The sequence below is a fragment of the Astatotilapia calliptera genome, chromosome 16 (assembly GCF_964374335.1).
Source record: "Astatotilapia calliptera chromosome 16, fAstCal68.1, whole genome shotgun sequence".
Classification (NCBI taxonomy): domain Eukaryota; kingdom Metazoa; phylum Chordata; class Actinopteri; order Cichliformes; family Cichlidae; genus Astatotilapia; species Astatotilapia calliptera.
The window spans coordinates 7,534,323-7,557,821 of record NC_137437.1 but is presented as its reverse complement, the minus strand read 5'-3'; the positions used below and the strand labels follow the sequence as shown (position 1 = coordinate 7,557,821).

Here is a 23,499-nt window from a genome sequence, read left to right as displayed (position 1 = left end):
AAAAGGTCCAGGTGGTGGTACCAAATGAGAAGGAGGGGAAGAGGGACTTTAGGAGAGTCCATATCAATAAAAGCTGAGCAGGAGCTAAGAGCATGAACTATGAGAGGCTGAAAACAGAGCAGGAACTATGAACTAGGGGATTCAGAGCTAAGAGGGAAGTGGCAAATAACATGAACTGTGAGGGGACACTACACAGCAAATCCAGCATGTCCAAATTAACACTGTCGGATTTGATTTCAACACTATTAAAGTGTCTATATGGGTCCACACCAGAGAGTGTTAATTTAACTCTTTTTGGAGAGTTGGTACGTTAACTCTGATTTAGTGTTAAACACCAAATCTGTCTGGAGTTGATCATTTAACACTTGGTGTTAAGAGTTTATTTATTAACCCTCAAAGAGTATTTTAGTTTAACTAAGAGTTATCTTCTAATTCATTCTAAAAAGCGGGAATTTTACTGTTCTGAACTTCTAGAAATTTCTTTTGGAAATAAACATTTACTAAAAAGATGCAATGGTTTTTGAAAAACATTTATTCTGAACTGTGCACCACAATTTCAAAACATTTTCTGAAAGATGTAACAGTATACATGTTCTCACTTTCATTAGAATTTTGTTTATCAAAAGGTCTGACATGGTAAATGCAAATAACAGCGTTCTCATCACTTATTTCTTCAATACAATATGCATGTCCTTCATTCATCCCTTCGTGGAACTTCAACGCACTTCTGCTCTCCCCCATATTCCATCTTCACAAGCATATCCTGTGCGGAGATCGAATAAAAATTAGTTGACACTAATTAATGGCACAAATAATCCAGTAAACAATTGCAGCACAGTAAAAAAAAAAGGAATCCTCTTTGAGCCATTACTTGTGTAAAGTATTTTCCCAAAAGACAAAGACACAGGCAACAGGTAATACTGAACTAAATGTAAAACCTCAACCTTTTTAATTTTTACCTAAACCGTGTGCACAAAACTCTGGAGGGATCTATGCTAACGTAGAACCCAGTCAGGACGTCAGCTACTGCTGTTTGCTCGTTTTTTTTTTTATGGGCGATCGTTTTCAGGCTTCAAGTAGCACCATTATACCAACATTTCACATTCTAGACATTGTTTTAGGTGTATTTGACCAAACGTTTGATTGAAAATTCACATGCAAGCTTTTTTTCAAGGCTGTGGTATTTGCCCGCAAACAATACCTTTCAGCTAGCTAAAACAGAATATTATGCTATCACCGAGCAACATGGCTAATGCCTTTCACACAGCTTTGTCTCAACTCCAAAGAGCCACAGAAGTAAAAGCTCATAATAATAATTGAAACAATCTTTGAAAAAATGACTTACCAAGCATGGCAAACAACTCAAATATGTAGAGCAAAATGTTCTGAAACGGCTTCACTTCAGCTTCGATTGGAGCCGTGCTGGGGGCGGAGTCTGTGAATTCACTCTATTGGTGTCATAGCCCCTCTAGGAGTTCAGAATTAAGAGGTCAAGAGTTAATGTTTCCATTGTAACACCTCCAGATTTGACAGAGAAACACTCATTTTTAACACTCGATTTTAACTACTATCATTTTACACCTCAGAGTTACATTAAAAGAATGTGACTCTGCTTAGAGTAAAATTAACTCTACTTTTGCAAGAAGACTATTAACACCAAAACATTTAACACTTTTGAATTTGCTGTGTATGAAGGCAGAGTGCGGGAACTTGATGGGGGAAACTGTGGCAGGTCATGGGCACTGTAACAAAAGGAGAGGAGAGTCAGGGGATTCAGAAGCACAGAGAATCGTTTGTCCAATTAATTAGCCATGATGCCTTACTTAGTTGCAGGTGGAGAGAAGTTGGAATTTTGGACTCCCCCAGACCTCTGTCTCACACCTTACCCTTCAAGCAGTAGTACAGGGAGGCAGACAGATCAACTTTTACTGATATTTTTTTTAAACAAAGACAGCTATACACAGTGTCACTGACCTGTGAGTGCAGCTCTTCAGTCTCCTTTGTTATTTGATCCCGTTTCCAGACTAGACCATCAACTTGCATGATTATTTTGCACATTTTTGTCAGCACTCGGATTGGCCTTGGTATCAGAGGCTGCTATTAAATTCTCTTTGTCCTCGCATTCCGGAACTTTGGCGCATTCCGGAATTCCGAACATTCCGGAACTTTGGCGCATTCCGGAATTCCGAACATTCCGGAACTTTGGCGCATTCCGGAATTCCAAACATTCAGGAACTTTGGCGCATTCCGGAATTCCGAACATTCCAGAACTTTTGCGCATTCCGGATTTCCGAACATTCCGGAACTTTGGCGCATTCCGGAATTCCGAACATTCCGGAACTTTGGCGCATTCCGGAATTCCGAACATTCCGGAACTTTGGCGCATTCCGGAATTCCGAACATTCCGGAACTTTGGCGCATTCCGGAATTCCAAACATTCCGGAACTTTGACGCATTCCGGAATACTGAACATTCCGGAATTCCGAACATTCCGGAACTTTGGCGCATTCCGGAATTCTGAACATTCCGGAATTCTGAACATTCCGGAATTCCGAACATTCCGGAACTTTTGCGCATTCCGGAATTCCGAACATTCCGGAACTTTGGCGCATTCCGGAATTCTGAACATTCCGGAACTTTGGCGCATTCCGGAATACTGAACATTCCGGAATTCCGAACATTCCGGAATTCCGAACATTCCGGAACTTTGGTGCATTCTGGAATTCCGAACATTCCGGAACTTTTGCACATTCCGGAATTCCGAACATTCCGGAACTTTGGCGCATTCCGGAATTCCGAACATTCCGGAACTTTGGCGCATTCCGGTATTCTGAACATTCCGGAACTTTGGCGCATTCCGGAATACTGAACATTCCGGAATTCCGAACATTCCGGAATTCCGAACATTCCGGAACTTTGGTGCATTCCGGAATTCCGAACATTCCGGAACTTTGGCGCATTCCGGAATTCCAAACATTCCGGAACTTTGGCGCATTCCGGAATTCCAAACATTCCGGAACTTTGGCGCATTCGGGAATTCCGAACATTCCGGAACTTTGGCACATTCCGGAATTCCAAACATTCCGGAATTCCGAACATTCTGGAACTTTGGCGCATTCCGGAATTCCGAACATTCCGGAACTTTGGCGCATTCCGGAATTCTGAACATTCCGGAACTTTGGCGCATTCCGGAATTCCGAACATTCCGGAATTCCGAACATTCAGGAACTTTGGCGCATTCCGGAATTCCGAACATTCCGGAACTTTGGCGCATTCCGGAATTCTGAACATTCCGGAACTTTGGCGCATTCCGGAATTCCGAACATTCCGGAATTCCGAACATTCAGGAACTTTGGCGCATTCCGGAATTCCGAACATTCCGGAACTTTGGCGCATTCCGGAATTCCGAACATTCCAGAACTTTGGCGCATTCCGGAATTCTGAACATTCCGGAACTTTGGCGCATTCCGGAATACTGAACATTCCGGAATTCCGAACATTCCGGAACTTTGGTGCATTCCGGAATTCCGAACATTCCGGAACTTTTGCACATTCCGGAATTCCGAACATTCCGGAACTTTGGCACATTCCGGAATTCCGAACATTCCGGAACTTTGGCGCATTCCGGAATTCTGAACATTCCGGAACTTTGGCGCATTCCGGAATACTGAACATTCCGGAATTCCGAACATTCCGGAATTCCGAACATTCCGGAACTTTGGTGCATTCCGGAATTCCGAACATTCCGGAACTTTGGTGCATTCCGGAATTCCGAACATTCCGGAACTTTGGCGCATTCCGGAATTCCAAACATTCCGGAACTTTGGCGCATTCCGGAATTCCAAACATTCCGGAACTTTGGCGCATTCCGGAATTCCGAACATTCCGGAACTTTGGCGCATTCCGGAATTCCAAACATTCCGGAATTCCGAACATTCCGGAACTTTGGCGCATTCCGGAATTCCGAACATTCCGGAACTTTGGCGCATTCCGGAATTCTGAACATTCCGGAACTTTGGCGCATTCCGGAATACTGAACATTCCGGAATTCCGAACATTCCGGAACTTTGGCGCATTCCGGAATTCCGAACATTCCGGAACTTTGGCGCATTCCGGAATTCTGAACATTCCGGAACTTTTGCGCATTCCGGAATTCCGAACATTCCGGAACTTTGGCGCATTCCGGAATTCGGAACATTCCGGAACTTTGGCGCATTCCGGAATTCTGAACATTCCGGAACTTTGGCGCATTCCGGAATTCTGAACATTCCGGAATTCCGAACATTCCGGAATTCCGAACATTCCGGAACTTTGGTGCATTCCGGAATTCCGAACATTCCGGAACTTTTGCACATTCCGGAATTCCAAACATTCCGGAACTTTGGCGCATTCCGGAATTCCGAACATTCCGGAACTTTGGCGCATTCCGGAATTCCGAACATTCCGGAACTTTGGCGCATTCCGGAATTCTGAACATTCCGGAACTTTTGCGCATTCCGGAATTCCGAACATTCCGGAACTTTGGCGCATTCCGGAATTCTGAACATTCCGGAACTTTGGCGCATTCCGGAATACTGAACATTCCGGAATTCCGAACATTCCGGAATTCCGAACATTCCGGAACTTTGGCGCATTCCGGAATTCCGAACATTCCGGAACTTTGGCGCATTCCGGAATTCGGAACATTCCGGAACTTTTGCGCATTCAGGAATTCCGAACATTCCGGAACTTTGGCGCATTCCGGAATTCCGAACATTCCGGAATTCCGAACATTCCGGAACTTTGGTGCATTCCGGAATTCCGAACATTCCGGAACTTTTGCACATTCCGGAATTCCGAACATTCCGGAACTTTGGCACATTCCGGAATTCCGAACATTCCGGAACTTTGGCGCATTCCGGAATTCCGAACATTCCGGAACTTTGGCGCATTCCGGAATTCTGAACATTCCGGAACTTTTGCGCATTCCGGAATTCCGAACATTCCGGAACTTTGGCGCATTCCGGAATTCCGAACATTCCGGAACTTTGGCGCATTCCGGAATACTGAACATTCCGGAATTCCGAACATTCCGGAATTCCGAACATTCCGAAACTTTGGTGCATTCCGGAATTCCGAACATTCCGGAACTTTTGCACATTCCGGAATTCTGAACATTCCGGAACTTTGGCGCATTCCGGAATTCCGAACATTCCGGAACCATGGCGCATTCCGGAATTCCGAACATTCCGGAACTTTGGCGCATTCCGGAATTCCGAACATTCCGGAACTTTGGCGCATTCCGGAATTCTGAACATTCCGGAACTTTGGCGCATTCCGGAATTCCAAACATTCCGGAACTTTGACGCATTCCGGAATACTGAACATTCCGGAATTCCGAACATTCCGGAATTCCGAACATTCCGGAACTTTTGCGCATTCCGGAATTCCGAACATTCCGGAACTTTGGCGCATTCCGGAATTCCGAACATTCCGGAACTTTGGCGCATTCCGGAATTCTGAACATTCCGGAACTTTGGCGCATTCCGGAATTCCAAACATTCCGGAACTTTGACGCATTCCGGAATACTGAACATTCCGGAATTCTGAACATTCCGGAATTCCGAACATTCCGGAACTTTTGCGCATTCCGGAATTCCGAACATTCCGGAACTTTGGCGCATTCCGGAATTCTGAACATTCCGGAACTTTGGCGCATTCCGGAATACTGAACATTCCGGAACTTTGGTGCATTCTGGAATTCCGAACATTCCGGAACTTTTGCACATTCCGGAATTCCGAACATTCCGGAACTTTGGCGCATTCCGGAATTCCGAACATTCCGGAACTTTGGCGCATTCCGGTATTCTGAACATTCCGGAACTTTGGCGCATTCCGGAATTCCGAACATTCCGGAACTTTGGCGCATTCCGGTATTCTGAACATTCCGGAACTTTGGCGCATTCCGGAATACTGAACATTCCGGAATTCCGAACATTCCGGAATTCCGAACATTCCGGAACTTTGGCGCATTCCGGAATTCCGAACATTCCGGAACTTTGGCGCATTCCGGTATTCTGAACATTCCGGAACTTTGGCGCATTCCGGAATACTGAACATTCCGGAATTCCGAACATTCCGGAATTCCGAACATTCCGGAACTTTGGTGCATTCCGGAATTCCGAACATTCCGGAACTTTGGCGCATTCCGGAATTCCAAACATTCCGGAACTTTGGCGCATTCCGGAATTCCAAACATTCCGGAACTTTGGCGCATTCGGGAATTCCGAACATTCCGGAACTTTGGCACATTCCGGAATTCCAAACATTCCGGAATTCCGAACATTCTGGAACTTTGGCGCATTCCGGAATTCCGAACATTCTGGAACTTTGGCGCATTCCGGAATTCTGAACATTCCGGAACTTTGGCGCATTCCGGAATTCCGAACATTCCGGAATTCCGAACATTCAGGAACTTTGGCGCATTCCGGAATTCCGAACATTCCGGAACTTTGGCGCATTCCGGAATTCTGAACATTCCGGAACTTTGGCGCATTCCGGAATTCCGAACATTCCGGAATTCCGAACATTCAGGAACTTTGGCGCATTCCGGAATTCCGAACATTCCGGAACTTTGGCGCATTCCGGAATTCCGAACATTCCAGAACTTTGGCGCATTCCGGAATTCTGAACATTCCGGAACTTTGGCGCATTCCGGAATACTGAACATTCCGGAATTCCGAACATTCCGGAACTTTGGTGCATTCCGGAATTCCGAACATTCCGGAACTTTTGCACATTCCGGAATTCCGAACATTCCGGAACTTTGGCACATTCCGGAATTCCGAACATTCCGGAACTTTGGCGCATTCCGGAATTCTGAACATTCCGGAACTTTGGCGCATTCCGGAATACTGAACATTCCGGAATTCCGAACATTCCGGAATTCCGAACATTCCGGAACTTTGGTGCATTCCGGAATTCCGAACATTCCGGAACTTTGGCGCATTCCGGAATTCCAAACATTCCGGAACTTTGGCGCATTCCGGAATTCCAAACATTCCGGAACTTTGGCGCATTCCGGAATTCCGAACATTCCGGAACTTTGGCGCATTCCGGAATTCCAAACATTCCGGAATTCCGAACATTCCGGAACTTTGGCGCATTCCGGAATTCCGAACATTCCGGAACTTTGGCGCATTCCGGAATTCTGAACATTCCGGAACTTTGGCGCATTCCGGAATACTGAACATTCCGGAATTCCGAACATTCCGGAACTTTGGCGCATTCCGGAATTCCGAACATTCCGGAACTTTGGCGCATTCCGGAATTCTGAACATTCCGGAACTTTTGCGCATTCCGGAATTCCGAACATTCCGGAACTTTGGCGCATTCCGGAATTCGGAACATTCCGGAACTTTGGCGCATTCCGGAATTCTGAACATTCCGGAACTTTGGCGCATTCCGGAATTCCGAACATTCCGGAACTTTGGCGCATTCCGGAACTCCGAACATTCCAAAATTCTGAACATTCCGGAACTTTGGCGCATTCCGGAATTCCGAACATTCCGGAACCATGGCGCATTCCGGAATTCCGAACATTCCGGAACTTTGGCGCATTCCGGAATTCCGAACAGTCGTATTCCAATTGACTCCAGGAAGTCAGTAATGTGTTGCCGGCAGGCAATGTTGTGCTGGGGGAGTCTGCCGGGCGACTCCTTTTTGATAACGGGGTCTCATTTTTTGCCGGGGAAGATGCGCTCTTGACCTTCTTCATAACTACACCCACGCTCGGAGCACTGGTCGATGTAATCTTGGAGAGCGTTTAAACTCTCCCCACTCTTCTTTGGCTCTCGGAGGAGGTGGGTGCATGTCTTCCCTGCTGCTGCTTCTATGTCTGTGTCTAGTCTCCTCTAACTCTAACCCTCAAAGAGTCTCAGTCTTGTTCTGTAAAACCGGAAAAAGTTGTGGATTTGATCAACTGGCCCCGTAACAAAATTGAAACCCTCCTGGGCCTGGAAGAGTCAGATTGTCCTGCTGAGACGTTTACTGTCCAATACTCGATGGTTGGTTGCGTCCTGTGTCTGGCGACACTCTCAATTGAGGACATTGAATGACATCTACCAATTCAGAAACATGATAACAGAGTTCTGGATGATTGGAGCTGGCTTGGACCTGGCTTATCGAAGAACAAGAACCAGCTACAGCTGTTCAAATTTCCACAAGGATGGTCGACATGATAGACCAAGGGTGTTGTACTCCAGGCCTTGAGGGCCGGTGTCCTGCAGGTTTTAGATGTGTCCTTATTGGGTGTTTTATTGTGTTATGGTGTGATGATATCTGTGCATTCCTGGATTATCCCTTTGTGTTACACATTTCACTGTTTTTTCCTTTGCTACCTCACCTGGCCTGTCTCCCCAATGTGATGTTTGTGTATTTTATGTATGGTCAGCAAGGTCTGTCGTCTCAGTTGTGGGCAATTCATCTCATCTCATCTCATCATTATCTGTCCTCCAGGGAGTTAATTATGGTTAATTAGGTTAATTATGATAAGATATGGTTAATTATATGACAGTTGATTGGTACATTTGGAACAATGGGACCTTGAAAAAAAACCTTTTGTTAAATTCTAAGCTACCATTTGCTCTTCTTTCTGCCTCATCTCCTGCGTCTGATGTCACCTGCAGCATGAGTCACTTACCTTTCCCGTCACCAGTGAAGCTAGTTTTTTTTACTTTTGTATTGGCAGCATTCTGGCTCTGTTTTACTCTTCTGTACCACCTTTAGGAGTCAGTCCAGCAACAGGTAAACACGAGCAAGACCAGGTACTTTTCTTTCAAAAAATATGTTTAATGAAAATTTTAATTACGGCAAGGCTGTCAAAAAACTGTCTTATCCTGGCTTATCTGACTCCCCCATTACATAAGAACATAATTACAGTGCGCCAGAAGCACAAAATACCAAAAAGTGCACTCTTATCCTCAAGAGCCTGAGTCTGCGCCTGAATCCGTTCTGTTTGACATGGAAAGAGTGGAAAACACACACAATCACACACACACAAGACAACACAGGCTGGCAGTGGGTCAGAACGACTTCTGCGTGCAGCAGAGAAACGCTAAGACCATGGAAGGGTTCATATGTTCTATCATCAACGATGAGTATGGGCAAAACAAAAACAATCTTTATAAATGTCTTGCTTTTCTTTTAGCTTGTTCTCGAGGTGTTGTTTTTCTTTGATACGATGCTGAAAATGCTCTTGTGAGAATTTTAAATGTTAATTGCTTATATTTAATTATTTTTAACAGTTCTAAATTCAACCAAGTATAAAGTCCCTGCTCTTTATTAATATAAATCATGCAAGCTATGCACCAGCCACGCCCAAGTCATACAAACTTCATATTTGAAAAACAGCTCTACAAAGTCAAATAGCTTAAATTCATCATTCATTCCTCAACATTTTCTTCCATATGAGATAGTTCAACTTATGAATTTCTTATTTCTTGTTTTAACTTGATTTGAGTCATAGGGGCTATAACCTTATTGAAGTCTCCAATAAACCGTCTATAAAAAATTGGCCAATCTTAGGAACCATTGCAGCTCCTTCTGAGTCTGGGGCTTGGGCCATTCCACCACAGCCTTTTTCTGGGCCAGAGTTGCCCCTGCTCCACTATGATTCCAAGAAATGACACTCGTATGTGAAACTCGCATTTCTCACCTTTGACGAAGAAATGGTTGTCCAGGAGATTTTGCAGGATGAGACCTAGTGATGGGATTTCCGGCTCGTTTTAGAGAACCGGCTCTTTCGGCTCCCAACCGGCTCTTCAGGTTGTTTTGTTGCTTTAATTAATTTATTATTAACAACAATATAAAATTCTGTACAAAAGGAATTACTAATGTAAAAAAAAACTCATGGTTTTATTTATATATGTTTATATATAAATATATATGGGGGCCCCTAGAGACAAAGCACGTACAAACTCCAAAAAAATTTCTAGCGTTAACTGAACTTCCAAAACAGCTACCTAGATCACTTAAATTACAAAATTGAAAGCATATGTGTATTGTTTGTGTATTTATACACAAGCACTCATATATATTCAGATAATTTAAAAAAATGTTCATTTACCTGTTACTACCACACACCAAATCCGGTCGTTGGTACTTCCTGGCTTGTGTAGCCACTAGGTAACAAAAGCTCAACACTGCACCTTGCACCCTGGAGCACTTCTGTTGTGTTTTGTAGGTGTTTTGGAGTTTGTACATGTTTTGTCTCTAGGGGCCACCGTAAATATACTTCACTCGACATAAAATGTAATAAATAAATCATATAATAGAAAAACAACTATTTACATTTCAACTTTTAACTATTTAAATTTTCAGCTTTTTCCTTTTAAACAAATTTAAAGTGAAACAACACAAAACACTGCAAACCACAACACAATTAAATATAAATGAAAATATGAAAACAAAAAGAAGATGCATATTCTCTGTCATATGGGCCTGCATGAATAAACTTTCTGAATCCTTTATCATCTGCAACTGAAAACAGTTGTGGATGATTACTATACCTTTCTAATGTGACGTTGTTGTCCCTCGATCTCTTTCTCTCTCTCTCCCTCCCACTCTGTTCCTGTGCTACTGCAAGTGTAACTACCGCCCCTCACCTCTTTTCCAGGCGCAAAGCACAAGGCTCGCATGCGGAGTGAAGCGGGAAAAAAAGTGCAAGAGAGAGGGTGAGAGAAAGAAGGAAAAAACCACGGCTCCCAATAAGGAGCCGGCTCGCGTCGTTCACGTCAAAGATCCGGCTCTAAGAGCCGTTTCGTTCGTGACCAACACATCACTAATGAGACCGACATGCTTCATGTGGTCAGAGAGATTCTTAGGAAAATTAAGAATATCATCCAGAGAGAGGAAGACAAAGTGGATAATGAAATCTCTCAGAATTTCATTTTCCAGTCCTTGGAATACGGCAGGAGCATTGGTGAATCAGTGAATTTGTGAACGACAAGGCGAGATACTCGTCTGATACCTCAGATACACAAAGTGGTCTCCTTTGCATATCCTGACTAGGTGGTGGTTACACAGGTCCAGGTTAGGGAAAACAGTGCCCCCCTGCAATAACTCAAAAGCGGAGGACAACAGCGTGGTACTTGTTCTTCACCCTTCACACGAGTGAATGTGGATGGCTGAATGATCTCTACAGCTAGTGAGTCAGTGATGTAGCACTCCTTTGCCTTCCTATCAGGTTTTAAAAGACTATATAGCCAACTGGTGGGCAATGGAGTGCCAGGGAAGAAATCTATAGGCACAGGTATCTTCAGGCAAAACATAAAGGTCAGGCTTATCTGTAAACTCCGAAGGCTCAATAGCAAAAACACTTTACAATAAAGAAGTCAGGTCTTATAGAGTTATTGCCCAGGTGCATTTGATACACACTGGCATATGAGAGGTCATTGTATGTATACTTTTCAGCAAAAGGGTTTTTGATACAATACTGCTGGCACAGTGATCTGGGTTTCCCCCCCCCTCCACATACATTTTACCAAGACCGTTGAATAGAACTTCCTTCATATAGAAAAAAGATTCTATATGATCATAAGAAATGCCGCATTTCTGCTGTAGTCAATCTCAAAATCTTCTGGATTGTGCAAAAATCCTGATCCACCCCTGAAAGTAAAATACAGCAAAAAATAAGAAAAATCTAAGATTCAGTGGCACTAAGTCCTGTCATTCTTAAAACTATTTTCACCTGTTTAGCAGGATGGATGTTTGCCCAGTGCTGCAGCAGTCATGTCAATGGGGGATCCGGTGGTTTCTCTGTGAATTTCACATTCCCGTGACGCAAATGTATTTGTCACTTTTTAGGGAATCATACTCAAAGTAATGTCAGTAATTCCAAGTTTTAAACACTGCATGGTCATACTCTCTCCCCCACTCCATATTATCCATTGTTGATCTACACATGTCTGTTGCTGCCACAGACATCGCAGGCTCATACGTTATTGTCATGAGACACTTTCACAAACAAAATCCCTGTTTAGTAACGCAGTAACGCAAGTAACAGTAATCTAATTCCTTTTATTGCAAAAGTAATCCCTTACTTAACTTGTTACTTGAAAAAATTTATCAGATCACAGTAATGCGTTACCTTTAACATGTTACTGCCAATCTCTAGTTATCACTATATTCACGTCTTTTTTCAGTTTTCATTTTTAGGTTTAAGTTTTTGTTGTGTGCATGTATCCAAGCGTATGCAACATTGGTATCACACATGAGGCTGGGGGCCCAGAATCGGTCTGGCAAAGACGCCATTCCGGCCTACTGGATGATTTTAGAAAATGTGAAAGGGGGCAAGGCATTCATATTACCCCAAAGTATTGAAGTAATAAATAAAAGATTTTTCAATTTTTGGCATTTTACTGGCTTAATTAGTGCAGTGAAGAGAGACAGGAAAGCAGGGGAAGAGAGTTGCCTGTTCATCCCAGTGATCCATAAATAAACAATTTAATGAGGAAAAAAACTTCATGTTCTTTCACCTACTATTTAATCTACTCTAAAAAAATGCCATTCCTTTTTGTTTCAGTTTTGTTTTGTTTTGTTGTTGGTTTTTGGAAGTAGCCTGGATAGAAACAGTAACTTCCACATCTACAGCCAGTTTAAGATTTTAAGCAAAATCTGGGACTCTCCACTGAACTGAAGAAGTAAAATGTCTTCAAGGAACTTAAAGAAGTCCAGTTTTCCAAGCTCCTTAGATTGGTTTTGCAGATGATCACAAAATAGCATTTTACAGTCAGGAAATCCCCCAAATCTTAATCCAGTTGAGACAGTCAATCCTAATAATGCAAGTGAACAAACAAAGAGCCACAAACTGTGATCACCTTGGAGCTCTGATAAGGCAGGAATAGATGGCCATCAATCATCATTTGGCCACAGAGAATTTCAGAAGTTATGAAGAAGAATCATCACTGTACACACTGCATAAATTTGATTTCTTTCCCAATTAAACTCTTTAATCTCATGAAATGCTTGTGATTGTTCTTCATTATGCTGAAGCAGAAATCAAGTGAACATCATGCTGTATAAGAAAAATTCAAAAGGAACAAGTTAAATAAGTCAATCATAAGACATCACCAGAATAACAGCAGCAGAAACTTATTTTAATAGTTTTGCTGCCCGCTAGAGGTAAAGTAGGAACCAATTTTCTTTTGTGCACTGTCCACTTTCTGCTGTGACATAACAAATTTCCCACGTGTGGGACTAATAAAGGTTATCTTAGGTTTGGAGGTCTGGAGTGATTGACCCAAAATTGGTGCAAATTTCACTAGTCTGTATAGGTGCTTGATGTTAGGCACCTGTGGCCATGTAAATGAATGGAACACCTGTAGTCAATGATTTTTATGGGTTAATATGTTAAAAGTATTCACTTAATGTGTGACTGAGGATGGACATTACCGAGACAATTTCAAGAAATAAATGACAAACCTTTGTTAAGGTGCAGCAAATGGCAGCACAAACATGAGCACAAAGAAAAGTACTGGAAACACACAGGGAAGATAAGACTGTTTCAGTGAAGGCAAGAAGGCAAGCGCTATTATAATTTGCTGCATATGGAGTGGATGTTAGCGAGGAGGATAGTAGGAAGAGGGAGCCAATGCTGGCCCAGTCTTTTCAGGCTGTGATGAATACTGCCATGACTGCCCTATTTCCATGGCTTGGAATCCTGATTTAGGTGTGATATATGAAAGCACATGACATACCAGAGGATATATGGAATGTTAATTTCACTGGTGATATTTCTCTGGTTACCTATCAATGATAAATCATGCATTTAAACAAGGCAAAGTTTTACTAATATTACATGAGTTGTAACAAGTTGTAACACCTGTAAACTGTAACTTTATGGCAGTCCAAAATACCACTAAGTTGGACACCAAATCTACTCATAGCAATATTTAAAAATGAAGGCTACAAAGACAGTTCTCTGTCTCATACACACAGTTTTGCGCACAAATGACACGTAACTCTATAAAGTAATGTTATATATATTTGATTTCTGACTGAATAAAATATGTCTTGTAATAATATCCTATGTTCAGCATTAGCACATTACATTTGTTGCAGATACTATTTAGTAAAGATGTGTCTCTAATCATGTTTTTAATTCCTCTTCCGGCCCTGCACCAGCTGCTGCAGCAGTAGAACTTGTTCACATTATGTTTAATCAGAATCAGAATACATTAATAACCCTAAGGAAATAATATAAAACTAGGCTTGTAAGAATAGGCAGTATTCCTTAAGAAAAATGAAAAAAATAAAAATAAAATAAGCGTCAGCAACAACTAAATCCAAAACAACAACAATAACAAGATAGTTTTAGCTGTGATTAGGATGTCTGTGAGTGCTTGAGTAGTCGAGTATGAATGGCTATATTTACCTGGAATAGGCATTTAGGGTCACTGCTGCTACTTGCATGCAAGTACAATTGATTTCAACTGTATCAGTTTGTAAGTTAAAAAATGAGTATTGACAGTCTTGATACATTAGTTTTTTTTGACAGCGCAGAACAACCTTTTGAGGTGTTTAGAAATCTCCTTCATTTTTAGTCCATATATAATTGGATTGAAAAGGGGAGGATACATTACAATTTGCAAAGTCAATATGGAGTGTACAATCTTTGGAAAATTAGACTCCAGACCAGAAACAATGACATCAAATGCACACAAACACAAATAGCTGATCAAAACTATCAAGTGGGGCAAACAGGTCTGTGCAGCTTTTCTCCTGACTTCTTTACAGCTTTGATAGGATATCACAAGGATCCTGGTGTAAGTGAAGAATATGAAAACCGCAGGGAGAATTGCAACATTAGATAGTACAACCATATCATATACAGTTTGTGCTTTTGAATACACACATAGAAGCTTGTAAATTGTATTGTTGCAAAAAATTCCAGTGAAAGTAAAGTTACAGATTTTTTTATTGGCCATTAATACAGCTACCACTGCAACCTGAGAAGAGGGCACAATCCAAGCTAAGGTTAAAAAAATGCTGATAGTATTTTTTGTCATGATCATTGGATATTGCAGAGGTTTGCATATAGACACATATCTGTCATAGGCCATGGCAAACAAGAGTAAAAATTCTGAACCACCCAAAGAGTAAAACATAAAAAACTGAAAGAGACAGACAGAATAAGATATGATCTGTCTTTTAGATAAAAAGTCAGTCAAAAGCTTTGGATAAATAACAGTGCTTAACATAACAGAGTTCAATAGCAAAGCTGCAATAAAAATGTACATCGGCTCATGGAGACTTTTCTCAACCACAATGAGGAATACAATGGCGAAATTACAGCAGAGTATCAGAATGTATAAAGTAAACATGATCATAAAATAAAGATATCTGTATTTGTTCACTTGGAAAAACCCATCAAGAGTTATGTATGACACATTTAATGCCAGCTCCATTAAAATGATGAACCAAAATTTTAATAAATAAAAAGAGATATGACAACAAGTGAGAGAAAACAGAAAGTGAACACCTACCTTATCCTGATCGGCATATGAGTGGACTTAAGAAAGTGAATGTTTTGACTTCTACTTGGACTCTGTTCATAAACCTGCTTCACCCTCTATGGACTTCATCCCTAACTCTCCAGTACAGTCCTGTGTTGAACTGTTTTCTCAGTACTACCCCCACTGTTTTTGGACTATTAAAACATTTAAGGAATTTCTTGTTTCCTGATTACAAACAGTTTATTGTGACTATTTGTAAAATTGTATTTATTTTGTAAGAATTTTTCGATTCATCTAAAAAATACTTTTTGTCCTTTGTAGTATTATAGTAAAAATGCATACATGTCCTCACTGTAAAAAAAATCTTATCACAAGACTGCAAGTAGTGTGAAAAACTAAGTACACACTGGTTGCTTCTATAGTAATTAAGTAACAAGGTGCTAATATTTAAATGCACCTCATTAATTGATCATGAACAAGTATGAACATATAGGTTCTATGTAAAAAATTATTATATATATGAAAAAGGTTATTAGAAAAAAAAATACTGTTAAGAGAATTTTTATTTTAGTTAAATCATTAAAGTATAATCAAGTAGAAACAAGTATGCCTTATAATCAAGTGTTTATATATTTTCACACGGTAAAGCTTACTGTTGAAAAGAACACAATGTATTCCTTGCTTAAGTGTGTGGGATGTTTGACAAAGACAGGATATATACATGCATTCTTTACTTCAGTGTCTGCGATGTCAGATAAGCATGAATACTGCTGTGTCGTTGTTTTTCAGTTTGTGTGCAGAAGTTAGATAGCTAAGACAATGCCTGAGCTCTCCCCTCTTCAGTTGAAAGAGGAAGTACTATGTAACCCATTTTGCCTTATAAATAAAGCGAGTAAACGGTGCTCGGTGTGTTAGTCTGCTCAGAGACTCTCACCCGTGCGCACGTCTTTGAAACTCTGAGTTGGTCTGCCAGTGTCTCATTTCTCTCTTACTGTGCTTTTACAAATGTCAACCCCTGACATTTAATTGGTCCTTCGTAGCCGGAGAACTGACTGTTATTTTTAACGTCTAGTTTTCCATAGACGGTCTCCATCGGATCCTGACGTCGTGACGCCTGCGCTGGAAGAAATCTGATCAGTAAAACGAAAAACCCGGACACGTGAATTCGATCTCCGGTCAGCGTTCGGCCTTCACGGCTCCAGGACCCGATGAGCACCGATCTTAAAACGCAGCGCCACAGTAGAGGTGAATATGACACGCATTCCACCAAGCGCTAAAATACGTTGATATTGAGATTTTCCTTTAAGTAGTGTGTAAACCTAGGTACGCCGACAGATCTCAGTGTCCATGCGGGACTAGGAAGACGACAGGCAAGAGCGAAATTCTAGAAAAATCGCTATTAAAAGTTCCGGTCGCTCTGGGAGTGGCTGTAACGGAACAGGTTTCCGGTCACTCAAGAAGAGTGGCTGAAGGTGAAGGTGTTACACAAATAAATAGGCCTACGGAAAATCTCAATAAAAATCATAGAAACGCGCTTTGTTTGTGAGGAGTGAGTTGTTTTTACAACCCAATACGCGGTCAAACCACTTCTCAAACTGTTTTCCTGTGTACACTCACGTATTGGTAAAGGTGGAAAAAAGGGTTGTGCTTCATCACGTAAAATTGATAACCGCTCTCTCAATTAGTGGGAGAGTAGAAGGCTGTTATCGAAAACCCATTCTCACTTTTTCATGCCAAAGAAGGTGTCACAGTTCTGACGTAATTAGTTCAAAATGGGTAACTCTAAAACTAAAGTAAAATTAACAGCAGACGAAGAGTGGTTAGAAAAAACTGTTCAAATGCAGGAATAGTCAGTGCAAAAAGGTGGAGAAATCCACATAAAATATATTGTCCAGCTTGGCAAGGCAAATGCACCCCTGATTCAATAAATGCTTTAAAAACCGCTTTGCAAAAAGAGTTATATGTGGAAAAAAGTCAAAAGCCAAACCAGCAGTTGTAATATATGTGAAAGGTGTGCCGTTAAAAATGTTTTGAGACACAGGAGCTTGTAGAACTGTCTTAACTGTAGAAGTCCCAAATGTAACATTCTCAAAAAACACTATAATTGTGAAATCAGCCTCAGGACATGTGACAAAACAGCATCTAACCGATCCCCTTTTTATGTCACATAGAGATAGTGGCCGTGGCTGCAAAAATCAGTGCATTTATGACCCATCATGCCCAGATTGTATGAAATAAATAAAAGGAAATCATTCATATGAAGACCTTTTCTATAAAAAAAGAGAGATGCATAAGGTAGATTAAGGCTGTGTCATTGTTCAGCCAAGGAAAGTGTGTGAAAAGATAAATGTTTCCATCCTGGAGGGTGAGTGAGACTGCAGCTCACTCACGGTCCCTGATGGATACAAAATAAAATATAATGACATATGAGATGAAGAAAATAAAAGCAATATCTAAACCAATTAGGTGCATAGAGGCACTTAACCTGCTTGAAAACCTGTCATTTATCCTAGATAAATATTACTGAGATACAGAGCACATCTATAATAACAACTAATAAGCCAAACCCTGTAGATAATAACTAAACCTACAGGATTATGAAGCTGAATTAAATGTGTGGACACCGCTAAGTTGATAAGCATGTTACACATTTTCTTTTATTTTTATTGGTTTAGAGCAGAGGCTGCATGCTGTTAAAAGCGAACACATACAGCTGTCTGTGAGCTCAGTTTCCCCTCACACTTCTGCTTTGTTTCTGGCAGCATTTTTCTTTGTCTCTTTGTATCCTGACTCATGTACGTTTTTGTTTTGTTTGATTATTTTGTTAGTTTGGAAACAAATTTGTGCCAATACTTGTGGATTATGGTGACACATAGTGATTAGACATATGATTTACAAATGCCCAGTTTTAGAACTGTGAGCTATGAACAATGCAAAGTTTAGGAAATAATATATATACAAAACAAAAAACTTCAAAGTTTGAAATATGTAAGATGTGTGAATTCTTTGAAAAACTAGAAGGTATCTAAAATTGCCTCAAGTGAAAATGAAATTCTCTAATGACACTCTGATAGTTAGGTCAGCATAAGGGCCAGAAGGCCTGTGAAACCACAATATCCTTTGAGTGCAGAAGAAAAGGAAAGAATTAGGCCAGTAATTGCAGACATGCAGAAAGCAGGTATTCTCGTGAAAACTAATAAAGCCACGTGTAATACACCACTAGCAGTAAAAAAGACAAAGTACAATGGACTCCAGAAGCAGAAAAAGCTTTCGTTGATTTGAAAATAGCACTGCAGACATGTACCGTCTTAGCATTACCAGACTATGGAAAACCTTTCGTTCTCCATGTTGATGGTGCAGGAGGGTATATGAAAGCAGTCTTAACTCAAGCTTTTGGAGAAAAACAACGTCCATTAGCTTTCTACTCATGCAAACTTGACTCTGTAGCTGCTGGATTACCTACCTGTGTTCAGGCATGCGCAGCAGCAGCAGAGGCAGTTAAAAAATGTGCAGACATTGTTCTAGGACATAAATTGATCATCAAAGTCCCACATGCAGTGACCTCTATTTTGCTCCAAGCGAACCTCTCTTTCCTCACGCATGCAAGACAACTTTCTTATGTGGGGATTCTACTTACACAATCACACATAAAAATAGAGAAGTGTGGCCAGCTAAACCCAAGTACACTTTTGCCGATTTCTCTGGACGGAGAACAACACTGTTGCATTCAAAAATTAGAGGAAGATACAAAACCTCGCACTGATATATACAGCTCCCCCCAGAGCAGTTTCAGTAATGTTTTTGTGGACGGCTCAGCGTCAAAAGACATTCACGGTAGAAATTGTGTGGGTTATGCGGTCACAACTGTTGATAAAGTGATAGAAGCAAAAGCTCTCAGCTCCTCAAACTCTGCTCAAAGCGCAGAACTAACCGCAGTCATCAGAGCATGTACTTTGTATAAGGGTCAAAGTGTTAATGTTTACACAGACAGTCAATATGTCTATTCAGCAGTTCATCATTTCGCTAAAATATGGCATAACAGAGGAATGACAACTTCCTCAGGCAACACAGTTCAACATGCAAACCTTCTAAAAAAGCTATTAGAAGTAATAACGTTGCCAAAAGAATTAGCACTATGCAAATGTGCAGCTCATCAAAAGGATGACACAGAAATTACGAGAGGAAATAACTTTGCTGACAAAGCAGCAAAAGCAGCTGCAGAAAAACAAATTGATGTTTTAACAACAGAAACCATAGATCTAATACCTTTAGAAATACTAGCAGATGCACAGAAAACAGCATCGCTGAGTGAACAAAAATCTTGGGTGAAAGATGGAGCAGAATTAAAAGACAACCTCATGATGTGTAATGGCAAACCAGTGCTTCCAAAATCTTTGCATAGAACTGCTGCTTTAGTGACACATGGGAAAACTCATGTGTCATCAGGAGGGATGATTAATATTCTTAATAAACAATTCTATACAAAAATTTTGAAAGTTCAGCACAAGAGTTTATCAGAACATGTATGATTTGCCAAAGACACAACGCACAGGGAAATCTACGTCCAAAGCGAGGGCATTTCCCTATACCACCGCATCCATTTCACACTGTCCACATGGATTTCATAGAATTAAATGAATCAAAATCCTCCAAATATGCACTTGTGATAATTGATGTATTTTCCAAGTGGCCAGAAATATACCCAGTGAAAAAAGCAGATGCAATATCAGTAGCAAAATGTCTATGTAATCATTTTATTCCAACGTACGGTATTCCATCTCTGATAAGATCAGACAATGGCACACATTTTGTAAATGAAGTAATAAGTAAAGTTTCTGAAGCTTTAGGCTTCAGCATAAAACATCACTGTTCTTATCATCCACAAAGTGCAGGATTAGTCGAGAGAACTAACGGCACAATTAAACAAAGGTTGAGGAAATGTATGGAAGAGACTAAAAAACCTTGGCCTGAATGTCTAAGCTTGGTTAAATTATGGATGAGAATAACTCAAGGAACAGGTGGTCTAACGCCATTTGAAATCGTACATGGCAGACATTTTCCACTCCCCATAATGAGTGAGCCAATTAATAAATCTATTGCAGAAACAACAATGGCAGAATGGATGACAAAACTATTTGAGAATAAAGAAGTGAGATTAAGCAATCAACTGCCGAGTGACTTTTCTTCAGTTTCTTGCAGGTTGAACCCCGGTGATTGGATTCTGATTAAAAGTCCTCCAGCGGAAAAACTGGAGTGCTCCAAAGTGGGAAGGTCCCTTCCAGGTGCTACTTACCACACCCACAGCGTGTAAGATAGCCGAACGAGTTTCGTGGATTCATCAATCCCACGTGAAGAAAGTGTTTGCACCACAATAAGACGCCGGTTCCCCTGACTCTTACGTGAACCCCTGCTGGAGGACAGGGCTGAACGGGTTTCCCGCCCTGTGCTTCCTCGGCAGTGCTACTCACGTGGGAGCTCGGGTGTGCCTGGTCGCCCTGAAGATCAGACTGACCTATCCCACCGAAGAGCAGAACCAATAATAACACCAGGGACGCCTGAATAAAATCTCAACAGGAGCAACCGGACAAACAGGTACGCCCCAGGGTCTGAAGAAATTAGGACAAAACCGAAACTGCTCCATGATCCTGGCGGCACCAGATTGGGATGGCATCGGCTCATCAACAGGTACATACTGGGTACAGGGCGCAGCTTGGGCGTGTGGCCTGAAAGTCTATTTCATGCTGCCACCAAACAGCACCGGACTCTGTGCCCCTGTTCTGGTATCTGACCACACCTTTAAGATGTCAGTGAACAGCAACACCAGAGCTAAACGTAACACAGGCCTCAAGCCCCATGATCCATATCTTGGTTCTGATGTACCAGATGACTTCAAACTCTGGACCAAGAGCCAGAAGGTAATACACGCTTTGTTTCCATGGATAGGAGTAGGGAAACACGCACTACAGATAGAAACCCTGGACTATCGTTTTGGATTATTTTTAAATGCTTCAACCCGCATTAATCAAGGACAGAATGAAGAAATTGATGCAATTCGCATCACTGTCATGCAGCACCGAGTGGCTTTAGACATCATTCTCGCAGAGAAAGGTGGTCTCTGCGTATTGTTTAACACTACATGTTGTACCTACATACCTGATAACATCCATTCATTAAACATGACAAATGCTTTGAATGTTTTGAAACAACTGAGCGGCTCTTGGAAATCTCTACTGATTAAAGGCCTGTTGGCCCTTTTCAGTGTGATGTTACTATTTTGCCTTTTCATTGCTTGTATTATCCCATGTCTGAGAAGCATAATGATAAACATGTTCAAGCGTATGTTAGGAAACCATGTCTTGGCTCAGTCAGTTATGGAGGATCCCTATCGTCAGTATGATATGCTGAGTGTGAGAGAGAGAGAAGAAAATCTCTATGACAATCTTGACAAGCTTGTTGTTTAATTATTTCACTGAATGACGTGCAAGTTGAAAATGTGACTAACAAGTGACTATGCATTGAGTAAAACATGTGAAATATATTAACATCAGGAGGGAATGTTAAGAGAATTTTTATTTTAGTTAAATCATTAAAGTATAATCAAGTAGAAACAAGTATGCCTTATAATCAAGTGTTTATATATTTTCACACGGTAAAGCTTACTGTTGAAAAGAACACAATGTATTCCTTGCTTAAGTGTGTGGGATGTTTGACAAAGACAGGATATATACATGCATTCTTTACTTCAGTGTCTGCGATGTCAGATAAGCATGAATACTGCTGTGTCGTTGTTTTTCAGTTTGTGTGCAGAAGTTAGATAGCTAAGACAATGCCTGAGCTCTCCCCTCTTCAGTTGAAAGAGGAAGTACTATGTAACCCATTTTGCCTTATAAATAAAGCGAGTAAACGGTGCTCGGTGTGTTAGTCTGCTCAGAGACTCTCACCCGTGCGCACGTCTTTGAAACTCTGAGTTGGTCTGCCAGTGTCTCATTTCTCTCTTACTGTGCTTTTACAAATGTCAACCCCTGACAAATACCTAAGCAAATATAAGCAAAAACCTGCTGAATGTAATGACAGTACAATTACAAAAAGACTGAGGTATGGCTTATTTAGAAAGCCATTTAGAAAGGTTTGTGAGGTTACATCTAAACAAACCACAAGAATTCTGAAACAATGTCCTTTGTAGAGATGAGACCAAAGGGGGGATGCATACCCAAAATATCTATCCATCCATTTTCTTCCACTTATCTGGGGTGGCGACTCCATCCCTTCTCAGCTGTGGACAATGGGCTTAAACTTGGAGGTGCTGATTCCCTTTCCTGACGCTTCACACTTGGCTGCTAAGTACTCCAGTGTGAGCTGGAGGCCACCACCTGATGAAGCCAACAGAACCTCATCATCTGCAAAGTGCAGAGACAAGTTTCTGAGACCACCCAAGTGGAAGCCTTCCGCCGCTTGGTTAGAAATTCTGTCCATAAAAATTATGAACAGAATTGTGACAAAAAACAACCCCGGTGGAGTCTAACATCCACCAGCGACAACTTCGACTTGCAATGGCTGTATAAAGACCGAATGGCTCTTAGCAACGGGCCAAACAGCCCATACTCCTGAAGTTCCTCCCACAAAATACTCTGAAGAACATGGCCGAATGCCTCATTCAAGTCCAGAAAACTCATGTAGACTGGTTGGGCAAACTTCCACACATCCTCAAATATCCTCAAGAGGATAAAGGGCTGGTCCAGTGTTCCACAACCATGATGAAAACAGCATTGTTCCTCGTGTATCCGAGGTTCAACTAACACACTCTCCTGTGCAGCACCCTGGCATAGACATTTCAGAGAGGCTGAGAAGTGTGATCCCCCTGTAGTTTGAGTACACCCTCTGGTCCCCCTTCTTAAAGATCCACTATCCCAGCCTGCCATTCCAGACGTACCACCCCAGATCTCCATGCAGCACTTTAGAAGAGTACCAACCAGGACAGTCCTCCAACATCCAGAGCCTTCAGGAA

At 41.5% G+C, this 23,499-nt stretch overlaps 2 protein-coding genes and 1 long non-coding RNA gene across 3 annotated transcripts; 1 reads left to right on the top strand and 2 right to left on the bottom strand.

Moving 5' to 3' along the window:
• Positions 1-514: 514 nt before the first annotated feature.
• On the bottom strand, positions 515-1,470 carry LOC145421086 (uncharacterized). Its single transcript, XR_013902375.1, has 2 exons — positions 1,346-1,470; positions 515-763 (listed from the first exon to the last, which is right to left on the bottom strand). It is a non-coding gene; the product is annotated as an uncharacterized LOC145421086 (long non-coding RNA).
• Positions 1,471-13,342: 11,872 nt separating this feature from the next.
• On the bottom strand, positions 13,343-15,467 carry LOC113008088 (olfactory receptor 11A1-like). The gene has a single exon (XM_026145245.2). It carries the CDS (start codon positions 15,444-15,446, stop codon positions 14,520-14,522), a length of 927 nt encoding a protein of 308 aa, XP_026001030.2. The 5' UTR covers positions 15,447-15,467; the 3' UTR covers positions 13,343-14,519.
• Positions 15,468-16,610: 1,143 nt separating this feature from the next.
• Positions 16,611-22,461, top strand: LOC145421052 (endogenous retrovirus group PABLB member 1 Env polyprotein-like). The gene is made up of 2 exons (XM_080290806.1): positions 16,611-16,739; positions 21,069-22,461. The coding sequence occupies exons 1-2, from the start codon at positions 16,703-16,705 to the stop codon at positions 21,953-21,955; spliced, it is 924 nt and encodes a 307-aa protein (XP_080146932.1). The 5' UTR covers positions 16,611-16,702; the 3' UTR covers positions 21,956-22,461.
• Positions 22,462-23,499: the final 1,038 nt, after the last annotated feature.